General features: G+C 39.4%; 2 protein-coding genes across 3 annotated transcripts in view; one reads left to right on the top strand and one right to left on the bottom strand.

Moving 5' to 3' along the window:
• The window catches only part of LOC139140852 (thyroid hormone receptor beta-A-like), a 65729-nt gene extending 62197 nt beyond the window's left edge, over positions 1-3532 (bottom strand). The window contains exon 1 of one of the 2 annotated variants that reach the window (XM_070710316.1): positions 2760-3532. In XM_070710316.1, the coding sequence (XP_070566417.1) occupies positions 2760-2859 (100 nt within the window). In that variant the 5' untranslated portion in view covers positions 2860-3532. The remainder of the gene's footprint in view (positions 1-2759) is intronic. The other variant, XM_070710306.1, reaches the window with a different exon arrangement.
• An 805-nt stretch (positions 3533-4337) lies between these two features.
• LOC139140858 (probable nuclear hormone receptor HR3) overlaps positions 4338-24554 on the top strand; it is a 59578-nt gene continuing 39361 nt past the window's right edge. The window contains exon 1 of the mRNA XM_070710330.1: positions 4338-4652. Coding sequence (XP_070566431.1) covers positions 4625-4652 — 28 coding nt within the window. The 5' untranslated portion in view covers positions 4338-4624. The remainder of the gene's footprint in view (positions 4653-24554) is intronic.

Genomic DNA, 24554 nt, shown 5'->3' with positions numbered 1-24554 from the left:
ATCGTATTTCAAATTACATTTTCAATAAAAAGAACTTTGAATACATGCTTCTGTTTATATCCATTTGATATAAAGAAAGTTTATCTTGTGAATGAGGAACTACTTTTTAGGCCAATGTGAAGAAAAACTTTTGTTTCTCATCCTCAAGCGTGTTGATCAAGACTGACATCGTTCACAGTTCTGCTGGGTGCAGTTATCACTATCACCATGCAACATGTCAGAATTATACGACTGCATGTCTGCATTCTTGATTTTGTTTTTAGTCGGTAGTCGGTTGGATCTATGAGCTTAAAAAAAACAACGAAAATAAAAAAACATAGCGCTGCATCATTTTAAAGTTGTGAGACCCAGGATGAGAAAACAAACCTATTATTTATGTTGAGCCTCTTGGTGAATATAACTTTATTTCTCCTGCCTAAGATAATATATTGAACAGAGGACGAGTTCTTTATGGAAAACATAATTATTTGTAGTTTACAAACCTATTATTCAGCAGCTGATGTGAAATTGTATGTGTATTGTGGGTGAAGGGGAGGGACAAACATCTATCCTATTCTGTATCAACCATACAAAACAAACTGTGGAAGAAAATTAATACCAAGGTTCCCCGTTGATCTATTTATGTAACATTAAAACTTAGATTTAACGTTAATTAGCAAAAACTCAGGCTGTGAACTAAAACAGCTGTAGTTCCTACCTGTTGTATTTTCTTTACTGTGTAAATTTTCATCCTAAATTATATGTTGTCAAATTCCGATACCAATGAGCACTTTATTCTCACTTTAGAATTCTCAAGATTGATTTTTTACAGAAGTCCTCTCAATTCAAAGTTAACTGCATTATTGTAAGTTAATTCATACGTGAACAAAAGTCACAATCACAGAAGGCGACCATTTCACACAATGACGTTTACATTGACCTTGAATCAGTGAGGGAGTATAAATTTAATGACCTCTCCATCAATTGCTTATGAATGATGTAAGGTTTCATAATCATATTATCCCTACCACCAGGTTCTATGGTATGGAAAAGTACAATCATAAACATTAGACAAATTTGAAAGGTGTTGCCAGAGAAACAACACTGCACAGTCTCAGTGAAGACACGCTAAGATCCTGCATACATTGCTCACTATTGAATCCCAATTACAGCACAGATCTCATACCACTGGTCTGACTTTTGGGCTTCATTTTTTTGTTACATGTAAACAATTTTGTTTACTTTTTTAATGCGAATTTCACTCTGTGTTTTGAAAAAGGCAGCAAACCTTGCTTAATACATAAAGTCACCCACCCCTCTGAAGATACGTTGGTGCGTCCCTTACTGACATGACCGTGAAACACAAAGCTGAGGGAAATGTGCAAACATACAATTAATACATTGTGAAATTATAGAAGTAATGGCCATAGCTCATCAGCTATTCCATATAAGATAAATCTAAGCTTATTTTTATTTTTGGTTTATTTATTGATTTATAAAATATATAAAAACATATGTAGTCATGATAGTAACTTTCTCTTTAAAGGTATACTGTCACCTGTTTTAATTGTGCCAGAGTTACCATGGAAAGAGAAAATCTAACCAATCACAGATTTTAAGCGGGTGGCCGCTTTTAAAACAGCGCCCTAACATGGGCATTTGGAACGCCCCTTTGACCATATATGGGCATATTTAGATTACAGGTGACTGTATACCTTTAAGGCACAGTTCATTTGATTGTCTGCTTGACATTGCCACTGACATGTGAATTTCTTGTCATCATCTGCTATGTTACTCATCGCACAATTTATCTTTACTTTAAATATGTGCTGATCATTGTTGCAGGATAACAGTATGACAGATATACAAAATTTAGGTGAAATTTGACAAGACATACAATCGCTACAGTTGTTAGAACTGAGAACAAATTCTCTGATTGTATTTTAGCTTTTATTTCATGGGTAAAATTTTGCAAAAATTGATAAGGATTTGAACTCCAAGATGTAGCATACCAAGTTTTAATCATCAAGATTACAGTAATTTATATTTTGTATTTACAGTTTACAATTTAAAATCTTAAATTTTTTTAAAAGATTGCACAGGTTAATATAGATGAACTTGAAACAGAAACTAAAAATACAGAAGAGAAATGTGTCTTTTGAGAGTCATGATTAAACACACAGATTTCAAAGTAAACATTAATTACATGTTAATAAAAGTTGTATGAAAAGACCAGAAATACAATTTTAGCTAATTTCAAAGCTTCTATTAGATATATACAACAATCAAGCTGTAAGATTAACAGGCAAACTTTAAAATCATGATTGCTGGTCATCACCAAACTGTTAAAACCAGGAACAGCCATAATCTCTAGGTTGTGATTAATGTTTGGTGTACCTTAATAGATATGCCCTACCATATTTTTCTGTTTTTTGTTTATTTTGCGATTTCATGTATTTCTTACGAAAACATACCTCGATCACCTTGGCTATTGTCGATATGTCCAATGGGGTCAGGCGTATAATTTGGTGGCCATGGCAACGTAGGGGACATCAATGTTTTTGACATTTACACAAAACCATAAGTTGACGATTGGTCACGACGATTGGTCACCAGCAAAAAATGTACATTTCAAAAGTCCAAACTGAGACTTAATTTCAAAAGAGTGATGAACAAGATAATAGGGGATTTTTTGCAATGAGTTGTGCATGTTTTCAAAGTTTGACCGTGGTTCGTTTTGACATGGTTTTGATGACGAAGGGCGTAGCTGGGTTACTAACCTGGTTCAGGGAGTGGAAATTCGTTGAAATTCGTACTTGTAGCGCCCATCTGAGAGTTGTAACCATGAGCAGCCTCCAACATAGCTCGGATGTCTTCCATATTTTCTCTGTTTTTCGCCCCCGCTTTTCTTCGACTCGAGCTGTTGGTGTCCTGGTGCTCTTGTTCGGTAAGGTCACGAACTCACGGACAATGACGTAATCTGCAGTTGGCTGTTTCAAAATAGCAATGCTGATCGGTTCATGCCAAGTTCAAATCTGATGTAAGTTGCGATGTAGAAGAGTTAGAATCAGTCTTGAAAGTCTCCCTTACCGGAACTTTCTGTATTTCAGAGAGTAAAAGAATGATGATAAAACAAAAATATTACTCTCACTTTCAGTTCTATCAAGTTTCTCACTCACAAGATTTGGCAGATTTGGACACCTGAACCACGAAAGCTTCGCCAACTAATCGTTCGTGAGTTCCGCGATTGCTTGTAACATTTTCGAAGAACGCAGTAAGGACATGTAGTTAACGAATACTTAGAGATGTTTTTGCTGTAAGTTGGGTGGATTTTTCGCACTCAAACGAGGAAGAAACCGTTTCAGATATTCGAAAGCCCGCCTTCCGCATCAGTTGAACACGAGAGCCCGGCCCACTTTTGGGATTCTTCTATAATCTGGCAACTTCACGAGATCAAAATCACAGATGTCCGTTTGACAGCTTGATTCTTGGTGGAACAAGTAACCAGATCGGCGGAGATGCTCTGTTATTCGTTTTAGCGCCGTTTTCTATAATTTCCCGACCTTCAGTTTTCTAGTCACGTTTGCAGCAGAACACATTGTTGTCTTCATGTGAGGGTCGCCACCCTCAGTGTAGTACCATTGGTAGGAAATAGGGGGTTTCAGCTATTGTCGAGAGGGAATTGAATGTCTTGCTTGAATCGGAAAAAAGTACACAAATTAACTAGATTATGAGTTCTTTTTGATAATGAAACATTTTTCACGCATAAATATAGAACTAAAAGTCAGGACAGATATACAATGTAACTCTGGGAAACGTCCCTCCATTTGGGGGCTGACTTACCCCTGCAGTGTACATTAGCTCATTAACCGATTTACCTAGTACCTTGTGCCAGATATTGAAACAGTTCTCATAGTCACTTAATATGACATTTCGGTCAGTCCTGTAAAGTCTCTGTGCGTTACTACGCTCAGCTAATCAAATAAGCTTCTCCAATGTTGTTTAATTCAGATTTAGTGCCGTAGGCCCTGCCTTAATCTGCTGTCTGAGAATTATGGGTAAAAAAGACATACACTATTAACCGAGGTAGGTGACAGGGTTAAGGCCAAGTAGTGCGGGAAAGGGGGATGCAGGTATGTTTGTTTCGGATGATTACGTGATAATTTGCTTTTCATTAGGTTAAAGGAAATCATGCCCGCTCTAGAAGAATAGAACCACTTTAATCCCCTGGAAATAACTTATATTGTGTATTTTCAAAATTTGATTTATGTGATGTTGTTTCACGAGCACATTTTTTTCGCTATTTGTCGCAAACGTCCCTCAGCTAGACCCTGCCTCCCCCATACATATTCTAGTCCATTGAGAACAGAGCTCGACGAAAATAAAACAGCATCAATATGAATTGCAGCTCGTAGTATTTTATATTTTGGCGTCTTATCGCGGCTTTCTTGTATTTTCGTTCGGAACAGTGATATTCGACTGCAGTAGAATTGTAAAGCGGAGGTCGCGTATATAGTTAGGAGCAGCTCCCGGTCCAACCTTTATTAATCGTCGTGTTTGCAGTTTGCATGTGTTACGCTGGCTCGGCCTTGAACTTGGGAAGAAGCACCGACGCTTTCGTTCATGATTTCAGCTAAATAAATCCATGGAGGCCTCTAGTTCTCTCGTAGCAGGTAAGAGATATCATTCACTCGTAGAGTATGCCGCCCATGCACTTGTTTTAGCCCGTTTACAGCGCCCCACCATTTAAAAATCTCTGGGCAAAGTTGGCGTTGATCCAATATGGCGTCTGAAAGTATGAGTGCGTCCAGTCCGTTTGTGGTTGTGCGAATAGTGAAGTCTATATTACCAGTGATTCACACACTCGCTGTCTTGCCCATTCAAGTGATAGGGTGTTAATCATTTCCCATTCTTGTGGATAGTGCATTTTGTACATGCCTTTGTCAAACCATAAAAGTTCAGTGCTCTGCAAAGACAATCGACTCCATTTGCAAAGATCTACTGACTGTATTTCGAATATCGTGAACATACTGGACTCACATGCGCGTTCTAATTCCTTCCCTTCTGTCCCACTTTTTAATAACATCGACAGAAAGCGGGTTTAAGTTAAATACTTAATGAGTTATAATGCATGTGTGGAAATATACATCCCATGGTTTGTAAATAACCAGCATATTCATTGGTCGTCACTCAAACGAGCGGCACGGTATGCAATGCGATACAGAGAGAATAGTTTCATATTTGATACACTGAGAACAATAGTGTTTGTGTTGTCTGTTTAATTTGATTGGTATTTCAAAGTTGCAATTATGCATGGACATACACAAAGGGTATAGGCAAACAAAACACACTGCTGTGCTCACAGGAAAGACATTGCAAGTACTATTATTTTTTCTCACTGCTGTTGTTGAGAAACATTAAAATTTTTAAGAGCTGTGATAAGTAGTGCAGATTTTTTAATACACTGGATGAGGTAGGCAGTTAATAGGTGTGTGGAACTTGCAATTGAGATCGGGCATTGCATTATAATGTGAATCAACCCAGACCAGACTAGGAAATGAACTTACGCTTGGTTCAAGGACTCCAGCCACTTTGACCGGTGTCTAATGGTCAGCTTGTCTGCTCAGTTGGATTTACTAGTACTTTGTCTCAAATTGTTTGAATATTTCATTGCACCATCAATTTGTTCAGTATATTCAACGGAGGCATTGCTGATTTGTAGTGTGTAAATTTGGTTTTAGTAAGTGCAGCCTCACAAGTACTATCCTCCGTGAAATTTAATTGCGGAATAATTATGTGCAAAATTACTGATGCATGTCAAGTATCTTTTTCAAAGTAAAAGACACTCCCATGAACTGAGAGAGAGAATAATCCTCCGTCCCAATAGAAAATGCTGTCATTGACAAGATATCCTACTTTGTCTTGTCAATATAACATGTGCACTTTCAAAAAATAATGCAGTTTTAGTTAGGAAGAAACCTCCCAGCACTATTTTTGATCAGAGAACAAAAGCAGGATACAGATCTTAGGTAGCACTGTTATTGCTACTGTTACATGTATTTTGTCATTGTGAGAACTTTTCTATTTTCACCAGTCTAATTTTCTGAAGGTGACATTGAAGTGCTTTCATTGTCTCAAGTTAGCTAATTTCAGTAACAGTTTCTTTACAGTAAATAGTAAATTTTTGTTGATCATGAGAATGTATGCTTTCGGATATATGAAAATGCTTCTGGCCACAGAAATACTCAATTCATCTTTCTGACTTTGCTGTGGTAACATGTGTCTCTGTTTGTGGTTGCACATCTATCTACATGAGCAACATAAAATTTAAAATTTTTGATGCAGGTTTTTGTCAGAAACCTTGTTGCAAAGTTCTCTTCAATTTGTATCCAAATTGTGTTGACGTTTCATGTGTTTGCTGTTGTTGTCATGCATTATAGCAGCTCAGCAACTGATAAAAAAGAAAGAATGATATAAATCTACTGGCTCAGAATTTTAAATCTGTTGGATATGCCAACAGCTGTGTATGATGCAGTATCCAATTATGGTCATAAATACATATGTGTCACGCTGATGTTATGCACTGTATTGTGTGATGAGAATGTACATGGAAACTTGCACATCTTTCTGTAGACTCCAGGCATAAATCTTTCATATGATAGTATATTACATGTACCTGCCATCACTTTTTTTCTAGGCCGAGTACCACGACAATACCACTTGTTTGCTGATTATGTGGTCTAACAAAATTAAACTCTATAAAAGTTTCGGAACTGAAATGTTTATTGCTATTGTGAAGTGTGTTTTTACTTGTGATAAATGCACTTCATTCATCTAAAATATAGGCGGCGTTCTCCTCATTGAAATTTTCAGCAACATGAACGGCAGAGCTTTGTAGTGTTCATGAGTGTGCACATGGAGGAATAAACAGTCTGTAATTGAAAGGCCAGTGTGTACATCAGGATCTGCATGTGTTCAGAGTAAAAAAGTTCCGGGAATTTGTGCAAGTTTGCCCAAGAATTTCAATTATGTTGACACAAGGGGTACTGGTGACACACTATTACGGCAAAGAGTTCTTGTGAAGCCTTGCCATTTATGCCTGACAGCTAGATTAGCCATTCAGTACTTTTCATAATTGTTGCCTGCCCGCTTCATTGGATTTCCCGATGTGAAGTCTTGATAACTGCCATGATTCTGTACACATACAGTACTGTACGATACATTTTTGAAAAGACTCAAAAAATTCCCCGGTAAATGTGATTCATCATATAGATGTTTTACCAAGCTCCCTGTTTGATGGTTTTCATTGCTGGAAAAATTTAAGACAAAAAATTCAATTTTACACATTTTAAGTTGTCAAAATGTGTATCACTGACACTAAATGTACAATAATATAAGTGAAATAAACATATTAAATTCTTCACATTTCTAAAAGCACAATTATGTGATATTAATGTTTAATTTCAGTGTATATTTATATACATACAACTATTACAAGTTAAACTGAAGGAGCATATTTTTAGGGGCAACAACGTTTATTTCTTCTATTCAATGAGTCTGTGTGTTTCATATTTCCTTTGCATGTGCATGTATTAAAGGATTGCTGTACATTTGCCATCGTCATGTTTGCATACTCTGAATCTACCAGTACATGATTGGCTTCATCCACTGTGTATCATGTTATATCTATATCATAATATGCATATTTGTTTCTTTTTATGATTCTACAATGTATGTATGAATTTTTCGTGTTATGATTGTCAATTTAATTAGCGTAAAAGCTTATGAACAACATAATAGTTTTCAGTAATACAGAGAAACCCACAGTGTTGAATTACAAGAAGAGTGAAAAGCAATGGAAGTCAAACACAAGAAAAAACTTGATGTTAAAATATATTTTATTCATAAACCAAATATTTTCATTGTATCATGTCATCAATATGTTCATGTTATGTAACGTACTGTACATGTAATTACACTGACTGTCAAGAGCGATAGTATTATTCAAGGTGCTACTATAAATTCTAAATTCTATTCTCTTTCAATTCTATTCCAATTTATTCTAGATTCTAAATATAAATTGCCATATGATTATACTTTAGGTAAGAGATTATTGAGGTACTATGCGTTGCCATAGGGGTTGAGGCTTCTGCAAAAAAATTCAGTTTTGTTTATTGGTACATGTTGTACAGGAATATAAACCTCTTTTAAGTTGACACTGGACAATTGAGCTTGTGCCATGGGATTTCATCTTTTGAGAACATGGAAAGACGCAGTGCAAGTGTACAGCATGGTGTGAATCAGCCAAATGAAGAGGATGTGATGGGAAAGATTCACGGCGTAAGAAAATTTCATCCAGGAATAAAGATTATTGAAGTTGAAAAGTCACCTGGGAGTTAAGAAACGTTCAGAAAAAGATGCACAGAACTGTTGTTTGTTGTATGTCACCCTCTGCTGGTCCAGAGGTCAAGGGTCATTATTTTCATCTGCTCTGGTCTACTGGTTACCAAGGTTTCATCCATAAATTTAGTTTTGGATGAAGTAAAGGATTATACTTTGAAGCTCACTGTCTGCTCTCTTTCAAGATCTAGATGAAAGCAGAGAATGTTAACAGGGCTTTTTGTATCACAATATTGAGTTACGACACAAGATTATTGACTTGCGTTTTTTGTGAGCTGATACCCAGAAAGGTATATGCGTATCCAGTCAATAGTTAAAACACTTTTCAAAGCTTGTTTGCTGGTAGCAGCTTGTTACTTCAAATTACCTTTCACACTTTCTTTAAAGGAAACACGAGAAAAAGAAGTTTAAATGTCTAAAATCCGACTGTCTGGGTTGATCCTTTCAACTCGGTGTAATCGGTCTGACGAGATCATGGTAAACATGATGATTGTTTGGCTGGTTTTAAGACTAATAGGGTTACACCATTCAGACTGGGGAGTTATTTGTATCCATGCAATCGTGTTTGGGAATGGAAATTTAGTTGCTTAATGGCCAAAATGTGTGGGAAGTTTCATGAAGTTGACAATTACATGTGTAGCCACCTACATTGTATCTTGTGAAATTATATGCAGTAGTAAACCAATGACATAACGATGCGTTTGGTGGTGTGGACCCTTGTGTATTTTATGCGTGATGTTGTAGCTGCAGGCAAAATGATACTGTATGTGTGTAAGATGTACGCATTGTGAAAGATGATAAACAAAAGCTAACATTTGATGGCTCCATTCAACTTCAAAAGTTGCCATTCCCATGCTACAGTATGTATCATCCAATAAATTACGTTTGTGAAGTACCGGTTACTACAAAACTGTGTAACATAACGATGCGTTTGGTGGTGTGGACCCTTGTGTATTTTATGCGTGATGTTGTAGCTGCAGGCAAAATGATACTGTATGTGTGTAAGATGTACGCATTGTGAAAGATGATAAACAAAAGCTAACATTTGATGGCTCCATTCAACTTCAAAAGTTGCCATTCCCATGCTACAGTATGTATCATCCAATAAATTACGTTTGTGAAGTACCGGTTACTGCAAAACTGTTTTCGCATGACAACAAAGATATCCCAGAGCTTTACATTCTGTCACCTCATTTGTTAAATTATCAAAAAAAGATGCAAGTGCTTCAATCTGGATAGTAATAAATTATGAATACGTTCCTTTGTTTTCAATCAAATTAATCCAGCCTCTCTCTGTGTGTGGGTTTTGTCGGTAGTGATCTGCAAACCCATATGGTGGATTGTGTACATCTCTAATGTGTCGCAGAAAATATAGCAAAACATTAGAAAAGTATTCAAGATTCTCAGGAAATTATATACAGGCACTAGCCGGACTCTTTCCGTACTCTCTCCAATTGGTGAATCTGAAGCCTGGTAATGCAATACAGATCAGTATAAACTGATGTTTTTGTTACACATATTTTAAATGGAAATCATGCACCCTAAAATTGAAACTGTATGCAAATTTTGATAAGTTATGCATGAAAAATATGCAGTTTAGAAATATCAAGTGGAAACATTTACACGTGCATTTCCTTGTGTGTGGGATGATGCACATATTGGATTGTAATTGTACAGTACGCTTATTTCTGGGACGGTTATTCCAACTCAAGTTCCGTCTTTGAGCTAAAGATTCAATTTGTGTGAAATTACCAAGAATGTTGTTTTTAATGTTTGTAAGATTAACTCCAGGCGTAAATGCTACGGGTAGATGGATAGTAAAGTTGGCAATGGTGCTTACTAACACCTACATGTATGTACATTCTGCTCAATTGATATTTTTGATCTGATAAGTCTGTTTCCATGCATAGATAAAATCAGATAACACTCAAGACATAACAGCTGAGATGTACATGTAGCAATAAAGGAGAAAAACACAAAGTAAAGAGACCAACACAATCAAGAGAGATCTTTTATAATCACTAGGTAATGTTTCTCAAGACAAATTATTGGCTGTTTTGGGTTTTTTTGTTGTTGTTTTTTTTTTGGGGGGGGACAAGTTTATCCTCTTTGGTTTATCAAATCTTGGAAAAGTTGTTTTTGCATCATCATGGTACACTGCTGAGTTTGTGATGTACTTAACATGGATAATTTTAGTTTAAATTCAAATTTTATTCAATCCAAGTAGTTCAAAACAGTGGCCGGGAAGGTTTTGAGTAATTTTGCTAACTGCAGTATAACCAAGTGATAGGAAAACAGTACAATACATGTATGTGAGAGCTATACTATTGCGATTTATTTACGTACACTGTTTTACCAGTAATAAATGCTTGTGAAAGTTTGGCTGAAAAGTATGCTTTCTGTAAATAAGTAGTTGTTCCTGGTACTTGGCCATTTTTTAAACGGACAAATCTTGATGACTTTGAAGTGTGATGTATAGATCTACATCATGTATCTGTGTGAGTGTTAGGTACAGATTTTGTACAGTGAAAATGAAACCCTCATCTGTTCACAAGATGTGGCCGATATTTGTACCAGCTGTTGTTCACCAAAATAGATATTGAGTTGTGTCCATACATGTATGCGTGTAACTTCCAAATTTGCTTCTTGCATTCATAATAATTTGAATAATGTCATATGTGATTATTTTGCAGGAAATTTGTTTAATGACAACAAAATTTCAGTATTTGTTTTTGGCCATAACATTTAAGCATGCACCTTTGATAGCTATTGTTGTTTAAAAAAAGGACAAATTGAATTATGTAACATGGCATATTTTTAACTATAGTTGTTTACGTGACAATACACATGTACGTGTCCTTAATGAATACTATCATGATTTTCCTTTCACGAGAGAATATTCCTGAATTTGACATTGACAATACGCAATTATCTTATACGCATGGCATGTATCAAAACACACTAAAAGATTTATGAATTGTTCATAAAATAGTGCATATGTTGTGTTTCATTAATTTTAACCATCTTGACCTGGTGGTGAAATATGGACTTGGCAGGAAAAGGGTTAAATTCATATATGCTTTGTAAAAACAATTTCAGGAGTGGTGCACAGAGGAACAACATGTGTTGACAAATTGAGGACATTGTTTTCACGAAAATAAAAGAAAGTTGGAGTCTTTCATAAATATAGTTATGAAAAAAATGAATATGTTATCACACACATGTTTCTCAGTATGACTAATAATAACAATGGTATTATGTTCCAACTTGATACGCTGTGACAGCTTTGTATATCAGGGTGTCCTGATTTTTTTACACTGATCTCATGTTTAACAAACTACCTCTCTCATTGAACAAGTTGAAAATTTTCTCACTGTTGAGTGATGCAAATTACAATGGGTATTTTGGTGGCATTTCCAAAAGAAGTGGGTGCCAAGCATAATCGCTGTCTAATCGTGAAATGTTTCACAAATAAATACAGTTATTGTACAAATACTTCTATTTTTTCATTTACAAAGTCATTGATCGGTATAGTGACAAGTTGCAAAGCCACTGTGCGACAAAATATTTTTTGTCAATTTATCGCTTTCATTATACATGTAATCCTGTGTAAATGGTTGTAGTATGAAGAAACCAAAAGCAATTCCTTTGAGTGTCCTTTATGACGGTTTCTGTGAATTGCACAGGGAATAAATGTATGGTATGGTACATTTAATCTGATAGAAAAAGGCACGAAATACTCATAAATCCAAGGGATTGCATGGTAATTCCCTTAGAGAAGTCCCTGTGATACACGTGTTACAGAATAATGAATTTCAGCTCTTTTATTTGAATGGGAGATCGGATTCTTACATTTACATGCAAAATGCAAAATACATGGAGTTCGTAGATCCTTTACTTCATAGCTATATTGGCAGTATTGCGGAGAGACAGAGTTCTCTGTTTCACACCCAGGTGTCTGGCAAGCCATTGGCTGAAAAAACTTCACTTTAGCAACCAATTTTGAAATCGTTGGAGACACAGCATGAAATTGAAAAATGAATTCATGTATATTCATGTGTAGTTGTCGCCGTTCAATGTGTTTCCTGTGAAGAGAAAGTTTCATGAAATAAATTTTTCTGAAAAAAAGGACCAACACAACCCTAGTCTATTCATGACCATTGTTGTACATCATAATTTACTCATAATTTGTCTAAAATTGATAAGTCAAGCTATCTTGCAAAAAAATTCATTTGACGTAAATTCAATACTATTATGTGGAATCCCTAATGGGAAGGAGCTACTTGAAGTGCAGATTTTCAATTTTGTATGCTTTTGAAATCATTGAATGTTAATTATTGTTAATCTGTAAATACAGTATTTTAATTATTGTCTGTGTCAAGTAGTTTTAATTTGATCACATGCATCTTGTAGATTGATGCCATTGTTGTAAATTTTGTATGTGACGGTGTTATGCGTGTATTTTATATAGATCTCTCTTGTCATACTATAAGAGCACTTTTTTCCAAATTTACTCTGTGCAGCTGCTACAAATGCATTCCACATGTTACAGTATACTTTGTATACAATACATGTATAATGTACGTAATAATGATGTACATAATTTATTGATATACTGTACACGGTATGTCTTAACAGTACCGGTAATTGTATGGTACATGTATATTATTGTAGGTTATGATAATGGCTTTTTGTGTGAAATCAGCAGCTTTTACTACACATGAATTTTGTTTATGTTATTTTGCTGTGTGTTATCCCTTCCCGCTAAATAAAAACAGTTTTACCGTAAGAGAAGCTCTCTTTAAAGTACTGAATGTTTTAAAAATAGAAGTTCTAAGAGCCATGTGTTTGTCATGGATTATTACCGGATGTTACTCATTGTGTTGGGATCGTTAAACCTCTTTGGGATTAGATGTTTCCAGTGCTATTGTTTTCTGTTGGTAGTGTGTACAGGGAAAAAGTCAGGAAATCAGTCTGAAAAAATAGTCTGAAAAAATAAAGAAGCGAAATTTGAAAATTTTGTTATCAGTCTTTCAAATGAGTTGTGTTTCTACCAGTTGGCGAACGTGACTGGAATGTTTGTTTTAGATACATAAAAACTTACGATATTTATGATTCCTGTTACAGCTGTGAGCTTCTCATTTTGTCAGTATTTTGGATCATTTTTATAGGGTCCTTTATCCAAATTGCGAGAACTTTGAAACATTTCACAGAAATTCTAACATTTTGGTGAAAGTAGACGGGGATTTTTAATGGTTGAATGTTTCCGGAAAGATGCAGAGTACTAGTGTAGTCTTGGAGAATTGGGAAATTTACTTCCAATTCAAACTTTATTTCAGTGTAGTGTAGTGTACCAGTAATTCACAATTCAGGAGCCAAAAGCCCAACCCAAAGTTCCAAGGCTGAATAAAAACACTTGTCAGAGAGGTCTGGGACCACTGACATTTGTTTTGCACGGATCAGTGGATATACCTGGCTTCTTGTCTGGTGGAACAGTGGATGCTGATACAAGATATACTGTAGGTTTACTGTGACTGTCGGATTCAGAGTGTAGCCGGTATCGCAAGACTCCCGGAGCAAGACTTCTTTACAGGGCTACTGGACTTGATCCGGGACCCCTTCCATACATGTACATGTGTTGTACATGTATGTACAACACATGTACCTGTTACACCACTCTGTGAATGAACTTGTCCATATCTATCAGCCTAATGTCTGTCCATAAAACAGGCAGAGAGTTCTCCACAGTTTGATTCAGAGGGACAGCAATTTACATACAATGTAATTTGCACATTCTTTTGTTGTGAAAATGCATTCTTTATATTGTAAGCAACACATGAACAGAATGCTGTATATTATACAGAGTGATGGCCTACCCCTCAACATCCCTTCATGGAGAACCCTGATGTATTTACCTCTAATGCAATGTATATTACATGTGAATAACTCAGACACTTGAAGTTTGTTGAGAGACCTAGATTTTGGTCTTGCAGGAAGAGAATTAAAAAGATATTATCATTTCTATGGAAGGACGTACATCAATGTCAAGGTGAACAAATCTTCTGGCCTACATTCATGGACTGGTAGTTTTTATGACTTGGTTAGTATTTACAGTTTCCTTTGGATAGATAAACAGACAAGTGAATTACTCATCTGGTAGAATGTTGGCCTGTGGAAACTGAGGCTTGGCTAGCAACTGTTTTGGCTCCAATGCTCTAGTCCACACAGGCAGAGTAACTGGCTATAATTTGCTCACCTCAGAAAAGGTGTATATACATGTACATGGATATGAAACATTGATAATATTATCAAAGATTTTACCTCACAACAATTTAAATATGTTATCATTAAACCAGCAAACAAATCATATTTGGTTACTTAATGCTTGAAAAAAATGTTTTCCCTGCCAATGATGTACTTCGCAAATGGACGAAATATTACATGTTGGCTTTTGTAAGAATTCAAGAAGTTATTTGAGTGTTTGTCTGAAGGAGACTAGCTATACATATATCAAAGTCAGCAAACATTGTTTATGTAGTGATTTATGTCCTGCGTCAATTTTTCACACATCCACTGATAACACTGAGAGGAGCTATTCATAGCTTTACCTGAACCATATCGACATGGTGATCAGTAGAATGGCAACTCACGGTACTCTGCAAACCTGCTGCCCAAAGTTTAACCCTTTTCCTGCCAAGTCGGTGAAAATCCGCTTGAAATTCGGTGTAGCTAGAATCTGAGCAGCCACGGCCGTTATCCTGCCAAGGCGGTGGAAATCGGGCTACTGTTTGGTACCCCCTTTCCTGCCTAGTCGACGGAACTACGTGTAGCAAACCCTTGCTCGCGCTAGGGGTCGTTCGAGGACAGGTTTTGGGCGAGGAACGGCGTTTGCTCTCGAAATGGGTTCACAGAGAGTCCAACGACAGGGAAAGGTGCGGAAGCTACCCAGCCAGTCCCCCACCCCGTGGGGGACTGTTTTTTTTTTGGGGACGAGTAGCGTACTTGGCAGGTTAGCACGTTGACGTATTCTAGCGGAGTTTGGGGTAACTTGGCTCTGAGGCACTACATAGATTGCGGCCGAAATTGACCGACTCGGCACGCTAATCTGTAAGGCAACCGCCTAAGACCGCCTCAGCTGGCGGTGCAATTTTTTGCCAATGGTGCGAGACGAAAATCACGGACTTGGTCCTGATTGACGGGAAGTGCGGACGGATTTGACGGACTCGGCTTTCTCGAAGGCAACCGCCTAAGACCGCCTCAGCTGGCGGTGCAATTTTTTGCCAATGGTGCGAGACGAAAATCACGGACTTGGTCCTGATTGACGGGAAGTGCGGACGGATTTGACGGACTCGGCTTGATTAGTCCCTGACATGGAACTGATCCGAACGGACTTGAGCGACATTTGTGAAGGGTAACCACCGCTTTTAACCGACTTGTTACCTTCTCGAAAAGACTACCCACTCAGATGTCGGACGTTGTCGGCTGCACTTGGCTCTAGACGTTCAAGCCGTGCAACGAAACACACCGCCTCAGCCTTGCCATTCAGGAACATGGCCTCAAAATTTGATACCATTGTTCACCGACTTGGCGGCTGCGGTTAGGTGCGTGAACCGTTGTTCACCGACTTGTTACGCCTATGTTGTCCCTGTGAAGTTCGGCTAACGGCCGAGTCTAACGGGAGTTGGCAGACCTGTGTTTGGTTTATACCGTAGTATGACCGACTCAGGTAGAGGTACCTGTCGGTATATTCCGAGTTTTACGCACTCGGGCGTCAATGACGGGTCGTCATCACCGCTGATGACGTAGACGTGCTGGCCACGTTATTTGAAGGAGCCATGTTTGCCCAACGGACGAGGCTGAGACAGCCGTTGACAATTTTGGCATCCTTCATCTTTGACCGCCTTAGTTGGGTAAGCCGCTCGGCAGGCGACGGTTATGACCTAAACAAGCCGCTGAAGCACTGTTTGTTGCTGTACAAGAACGAGACGGCCAGTCCATTACTGCTTAATGGGCAATCTGTCGGGTTGGCTTGTCACCGACTTGGATGACAATACGCCCTGCGCAGGCGTACTTAGAAGGGACATGAGGTTAAAGATACGGGTTTCCCACCCGTACTAAACATGGGCTTGGGGCAACGTCCTTGGGTGGCAGGTGCGCATGCCACGTACCCAGCTGGACGGAATGTCAAGTTGAGATGCTAATGACATTGACTATGTTATGCTAAGTGCTCGATTGATTTGCATCGCAAATGAGTATTATTAGCATATCAAATGGTGCGGACAGGCAATTTACATGACGGGTAGGAATGTCAGCGCCGGTTGGTGGACTGATTGCCGTAGGTCCATTATAATAACAGGTGGATGCATATATTAACACCCCTGCGTCCAATCATGTCCAGGGCTTTGTTTCCCTGTGGCTTTAAAGGGAGGGACCTGCTAGTCTGTCGACACTGTTCCAGACATGAGCTTGACGGACCGCAAAAGTTTTCTGAAGGCGAGCAGACGACTGAAGCTCAAAGATGCAGAGTCTCCGGGCGGTAGTGGTAGCGATCGTTGTGATGTCCCTAGTAAACGTTCTAAGAAGTCGGGCAAGAAACGCTCCCGTAAGGCGAAGCCATCTCCGGCTGAAAACCCAGTGGTAAGCGTAAACGTAAGACCGATCGTTCTGCCGATGAGGATGATGACGAGTCACCGGTTGCCAGTGGTTCTCACCCGGCTGCTCCGGGAGAGACTACTTCACCTGCAGAGACTACATCTGCTCTTGTGGGAGATACTTCACCTGCACAGACTACGTCTGCTGCTGCTAGTGAGACAGTGAGTAATGAGACGGCTGATGCCATTGGTTCTCCCCCGGCTGCTCCGGAGAGACACCACCTGTTGCTACTATGAGCCCTCATCCTGCGTCAGGAGAGGTTCCTGTGCCCAGTGCGAAAGAGCTTGAGTCCTCGTCATCAGCAGAGGCTGCCGAGCCCGCTCCTGCCATAGTTTCGTGTGCTGCGATGTCCCCGCCGAAAAAGATAGTGCGGAGGGTTCGTTATCAGGATAGCCCACCTGATTTTGAGCCAGATATGATCCTTGATGCCGCTACGGGCGAGTTCAGGCCCAGACGCCCAGACGACGGTGATATCACCGCTGAGTCCGACTTGGAGGTTGACGAGGATGCGGCAGAGGACGATGACTTTTATGACAGGCAGTACGTGGTGAGGCAAGCTCTGACGACGATGATGACGCTGCTGCTGTGTTGGCGGAGGACGACACACCTCCTGTCTGGCGTATGTCGGAGACTACCGATGCTAATATATTTGAGGAGACCGATTTTGACCATGAGAGAGGACCGACTTTCACCTTGCCCAGCCACGCCCGTGAGCTCGATTACTTTTTTAAGTTTATTCCAGCTACACTGATCAGATTGGCCAAGGACGAGACTAATAAATACGCCAAATTCCACCAGCGACATATCGCTAGGAAAATAGATAAATACTGGCGTAACGCTGACTACCGAGAGGTGCAGGCGTTCATTGGCGTCTTAGTATGTATGGGTATCGACCGTAAATCATCAGTGGAGGATTATTGGTCTAGCGATCCCTTTCTGAGAAACCAGGGTATTTCTACTGTGATTACCCGCAGTCGCTTTCAGCAGCTTATGCGATACTTTCATCTGGCAGACCCAGAGAACGATCCACGTCGTGATCCTGATGAGGCACGCCGCCGACGTCGGTGTCAGGAGGATCCCCTGTATAAAATCAATCCATGGATGGAGCCCATAGTTGACCGGTGCGTAAATAATTATAAGATGGGTAGAGAGATCTCCATCGACGAGGGCATGGTGCGATTTAAGGGCCGTTCTAAATTTAAGCAGAGATTACCGCATAAGCCTGATCGAGACGGTTTCAAGATATGGCAGCTGTGCGACTCCACCACTGCATACATAGCTAACTTTGCACCGTACCTAGGTGTGAAATATCGGGATCGGACTGATGGGAGACGGCAGGAGCGAGGTGTGGTGAAAAGAATTACGATGGAGCTGGTCCAGCCATTCTGTGGATATAATCACAGCCTATTCTGTGATAGCCTGTTTAGCACGGTCGTTACTGCTAGAGAGCTGATGGAGACCGGGATCTACATGGTCGGGAGTTTCAACCGCCGTAATCGTCGCACCATGCCCCCTCAATTAATTCCGCCGGGTAAGAGGAAGCGCCTTCCTCTGTCTGTTGGGGATATGAAAGCCACGACCAGAACGGACTCTCGTCTTAACATCACTGCTTATCAGGATAGTAACGCTCAGGTGCTGATCTTGAATACGGTCTATCCACCCTTGGAGTGCGTGCCAGTGGGGGAGGGAGACGAGCGGCGACAAGTGCCTCTGTCGCTGTATAATTATCGCCGGTACATGGGAGGCGTCGACCGAGCCAACCAGAAGCGCAAGTACTTTCACACTGGGCGCAAGAACCACAGATGGTGGACATATCTGGCATGTTACCTGATTGATGTTGCCCTGGTAAATGCATATATATGCTTCAAGCATGTACACCCTGATAGTAAGCTGACCCATAAGATGTTTCATCTGCGTGTCGGAAACAACTCATTGGCGGTTATTGTGGGCGATCGCAGCCCAGTGTGAGAGAGGTCGAGGCCACTGTTTCTCTTGCCTCGTACATCAATCCACAAAATCAGCCGATGCACGTTGTCAGCCGTTTGGAGGGCGGCAGAAATGCTGTAAAGTATGTAGCAGAGAGGGTAAGACCACTGCGAGCGGACGACTGTCTGAGACGTCCAAAGGATGTAGTCTGTGCGGGTTCATCTTCACGAGGGCGAGTGTTTTGCGGCTTTTCATCATCGCATGATGCTACGAGGTAAGAGGAGCATTGGCGTGCAGACCTCTACTCACACAGCCCCGACGACACCCATCAGCAAGAGAACCCGACGTAAATAACGGACAGGGGACAGCTTCGCCTAACAGTGGCTTGACTGTATTCTGAACACGGACCATGATCACATTTTGAGCACGGTTGTGCCGTTTGTTTGTGCTTTACGATCCCGCTGATTGTAAATTGAAACACGGATTATTTTGTACAATCCCCCGATTGTAATCTTTGTAACACGGACCATGCACTCGGACGTCGAGAACAGACTCTGAGATTTATTATTCGGCATAATGTAAATTATTCCCGAATAAAATACTATCTATGGATCGCATATTTTCGTTTTGTTTTGTTTTGTTTAGACGGATTATTTTGTACAATTCCCCCTATTATAATTTTTGAAACACGGATCTGCCACCCCGATTGTAATTTTTGAAACACGGACCATGCACTCGGACGTCGAGACAGACTCCGAGATTTATTGTTCGGCATAATGTAAATTATTCCCGAATAAATACTATCTATGGATCGCATATTTTCGTTTGTTTTGTTTTTACCCCCACTTTCGTTTTTGGCAGATCCGTAAGGACGCTATAGTAATGGATGAACGTGCGTTGTATCACGTGGGAGGGCACAGCCCAACGGAGGCTGTGCTCGTGCGACGTAGACGTTGTACCAACCATCTGTCGTTGGGGTTAGTGCATAGAGCAGTTGCACTGTCCAGAGCTAAGGTGGTACAAAACTGCACCTTAGTAACAACTGCACAACTAACGTGTTAGGAAACGGTAACACTAACGAGCTAAGTGTTCACTGAACTGGCCAAACTACGTACACGCCTTCCTTCAATGGCGGAACTATGTCGTTGACACTACGTCAAAGCAGACTGCAATGTGCGACTCTTCCAAGTCGTTCAAGGTACGTGGCCAAGTGACACAACCCAGGGGAAACAGGACAGGTTTGAGGGTGCTCCCGCACCCATAGCACTAACCCCTGGGTCTTCTACTAACCCACGAGAGAGGTGACGTTTCCCCGGTGTGGCCGTGCGTGCCGGCGAACGAGCTTTACTTCCGCGAAAGTAAGCTAGAAAAGGGCATAAAAGTGCACGTCCCCCGGGGCAAACAACGCCCGTGACCTCGTCATTTTCTGGACACAACCTCATCAGCGGTTGCCCCTCTATACGGGCATGCAAAAATTTTTGAAGTCTAACACGTATATGGTCGGTAATCGTACCCCGAAATGCGGTATTTTCCCGCCAAATGCCTGGCAGGAAAGCGTGCAGGAGAGCCTATCTTCTGTAGACACGGAAAAGGGGGCCGATTTTGACCGACTTGGCAGGATAACGGACAGGGGCGCTCGGCAGGAAAAGGGTTAATGCTCCATTAGCTGTAATTTTAGTGTGTTTTAATGTTTTTGTCTCAGTGTGTAAAGTGTAAGTTCCCATTCTACTCCTGTAAATGACTATACAAATTTACACAGTTCTACTTGTCGCTGCTGCCTGCATTACAGTTGTACATGTCATTTTGAATGTTAATATTAACAACTTACATGTGATTTTAGTGCAAGCTAGGAATGCATTTGTTAACTAATGTTTTATACAGTGTTTTATACAGTGTGGCATTACGTTGTGGAATGTGTAGAAAAGATGAAGATACATACATATGTAATACCGTAATACCGTACTCGTCCGAGTATAAGCCCCTGCTCGTGTATAAGCCCCCCTACTGATTTTAGAGGATTTTAGAAAATGCATTACATCCGTGTATAAGCCCCTACCCTAGTGTAACTCAAATACAGAAAGGTTAGGAGAGTATATTTGGTCATTTAACCTTGTAAAATTACTTTTAGATAATAAAGAAACTATTAAAAGATGTTAAAACAATGGGAAACTGGAGTTCCCTTGACAATATCGTAAGGAAAATGACACGCCAGTACTATCTTGATTCTTTGACCCTGCTCACCCCCGTCGCCTAAATAGAATAGTCTCACTCACGTCCGCCATTGTTTATTTTCATTCATGGCCACGATGTTTTCATGCTTGAAACATGCAGTTTCTTTTGTTTGAAGCAATTATCCTTTCATTTGTGAAGACTTTTCCTGGTGACTATTACGATTTTCACTGCTATGCTGTTGTTTTCACAAGATGTAGACAGTTTGATATTGGAATATTGAGTTGCCTTTCCGTGTAGGCAATGCATGCCTGTTCACATTACTGTTGATCAGCAGCATACATGACGTCTTTGTTTCAAGTTTGAGTTTTTTTTCGACGCTGAAATTTCACCAAAATGTCACTTCTGTATTCAGAGATTGTACAATCAGTTTCTTTGGATGTGTAAGTCGATTTTGAAAGCGATAGAAAGATCGAGTGGTGTTGAAAAAAATCGTGCATAAAATTAGCATATTGAAAGCAATAGAAAGATCGAGTGGTGTTGAAAAAAATCGTGCATAAAATTAGCATAAATTAAGCGTCCATGCCAGATAACATGGGGTTGCTCGAGTATAATCCCCTCCCCTAGTTTTACCGCTGTTTAGTGTTGCCGAACCGGGGGCTTATACTCGGACGAGTACGGTAAGTGAAAAATGACAAAAATATTATCAAATGTTACAGCTGTTGTTCTGTAAGTTACTTCAGTGCCTGACAGACACAGCAGACTTTGACACAATTTGAAATTATCCTTTGTAGCTACTGTACATGTAGCTGTCAAATCTCTTCGCTGTAAGAGTACAATTCCCAAAATTTTCCGCTCCAGACTGTATGGTCTTAGCAAATGTCCAGTAAGAGTGACTATCCCACCACTGTTGTAGGCACACGCAATTCCACAAGTTGTTGCAGTGCATCCTGGGTAGAAAAGTGAGTTCAGTTTGATAGGTAAATTTCATCCATAAAAGTTAAATTGTTTACTAAATGTATTGTACCCTATTTGAATCTTAATTACCTATAGTAATCTTGGATTCCCCCATAGCCATTGATTTTCGGTTTTCCTTATTTAGAAATTTCTTTTGACCAAAATTTTCCAGAGAATGAATTTCACTTGGCAATAATAAAACATGATGTAGACCATCATGTATTATTTGATTACTAACAGAGTGCCCTCTGGCTTTTCATATTTCTTCACTCTTTGTATCGATTTAAAATTTTTGAAATTTCCTTGAGTCAACATTATCCCTTTTCCTGCCAAGTCCATATTTCACCACCAGGTCAAGATGCTTAAAATTAATGAAACACAATGTATTCCATATGATGTATTTTCACATATATACTGTACATTTGAAGGCTGTTGAAAACATAATACTGTAAAGTTGATTATTTTTGGACAAAAGATACTATAACATACCAAGCCAAGTGGGTGAAAATACGTCATGGTTTGGCTCAATACAGCTTTTTACTGACTTGGCTGATGGGGAAGTGATACAGTTATTACTGTCTGGCAGGGAAAGGGTTAAACCCCATTACATATACTGTATTATGTAAGATTTTCTTGATTCAAAATAAAAAAAATGATTCTGTGGCACATTAAATTGACTTTGAAAGCAGTTCAAGTTCAAGTTTTAATTTAAACAAACCCAGTGTATAGAGTGCACACTTATAACAAGAAGAGCGTTTGTTACTTGCTAGAATGGCAAGCACTGTACGGTCATCGACATGGCGCTGTATGCCTGCTATGTGACATGTCCAATATTTGTCAACCTACAGACATGTGCACATTTTCCTGACATGAGTAGGCGGGTGCATCAACAGTTCAGGCGCTGTGTAATTACTGTATTGCAGCTCTGTCAGGTGTACGTAAACCCAAAGTAAATATACAAGGTACACGAGCTGTGCCTGTACTTTATATTGCAATTATATTATGTTTAAATGATTGTAATTAGATTGCATGATGTAATATTGAATGTCTATCATCTTTCAAGTCTTTATTTCACTAGGCCTGATCTATGTGTGACAATAATTGATTGAGGTACGATATAATCGATGTGTTTATTCATCGATGGGGGACTTGCTGTGAAATATATATGTGTAATATTTAATATTGCATTGTATGTATTTCTAAGTTGTAATGTAAACATTATTACCAAGCAACATATAAAGACTGGGAGCCCATGTCCATCGTTGGAGTTGGGTTGATATGTTGATTAAACGTTACATATGTATTCTGTGGAGGTGGATATCATGTGTCTGTGTATTTTCAGCAAAAATGAAACTGTAACATTATTTTAAAGTCTATATGCATAATACCTGAAAGTATTCTGTAGCCGGGTAAAGGCTAAATTTTTCATCGTCAGGGACGGCAATTTGTCGCAAAGGGTCATAGTTGGTGTAACAGGGAGGAAGTACTTTTGTTTTCTTATGATATTTTTGTTAATCTTTCCATCACTTGTTTAGCAGTAATGGATCTGAGACGCCGAGGGAGTTGTCCAAACACCAGGCTGGTAATCATTTAAACAGGCATGGGGTTTATGTATCATTATATCGGAATATGAATAGATTGGTTTAGTTGAAATAGCTTGTGTATTCTTTGCTTCTGCCAAGTGTTCAAGGTGTATATGTGTAATTGGCTGTTGAAAAGCTGCTGATGAGAGTTTAAGTATCTTTTGAATAACTTTGAGACAAACAAGTATTTAAGAAGGTGTTTCATCTTGTCATGTTTAGTCATTTATTTGATCTGGTTACATAACTGTTTTGCATTGTCTGGCTTGACAAAGGAATAATCTGGCGGATGCGACGCCCCCTCAGGAGGAAAAGCCAGGTTTTCAAGGTGTCCTGTGTCGGCATTTGACAATCCCTCACCTAACAATGCTAAAGGATGATGATAAGATTGACTCAAAGTGGCCGCAAGTTCTATCGGATTTTCCAGCGTCTGCCCACTGTCTGTCTGGTTCTAGCTTTATACATAGTTGGTTTCTTTCTAATTAAAAAGTCTCTGATTCTCAGCTGCTGTGAGAAGCATCTTCAGTAGTGTAATAGTTTTAAAATCATAAGTAGCTTTGCCGGATAGAATGTGTGCAGTGTCACTGTACAATCCTGTACAGTCTGTGGTCTTAGGGAGTATGGTGTACGTGTGCAGTCTTATGTATATATACCGGTAAAACAATATAATATAAATGTAGGACAGTATCTTAAGAAATGTGAGTCATTTCTCTGAAAGATTTTGAATATCTAAAGTAAAGTTATACGCAAGTAAATACGGCTCTGGAATTCTGATGATGTGACAGTTATTACCTATATTTACTGTTACATCATGTTATCTATCTGTATCTGTCTGTCAGTAAACACAACTTCTGTGTTTAGGAGGGGAGCGGGTTTGGCTGTATTTCAATT

The sequence above is a fragment of the Ptychodera flava genome, chromosome 1 (genome assembly GCF_041260155.1).
Source record: "Ptychodera flava strain L36383 chromosome 1, AS_Pfla_20210202, whole genome shotgun sequence".
Classification (NCBI taxonomy): Eukaryota; Metazoa; Hemichordata; class Enteropneusta; family Ptychoderidae; genus Ptychodera; species Ptychodera flava.
This window is presented reverse-complemented; position numbering and strand designations above follow the sequence as displayed.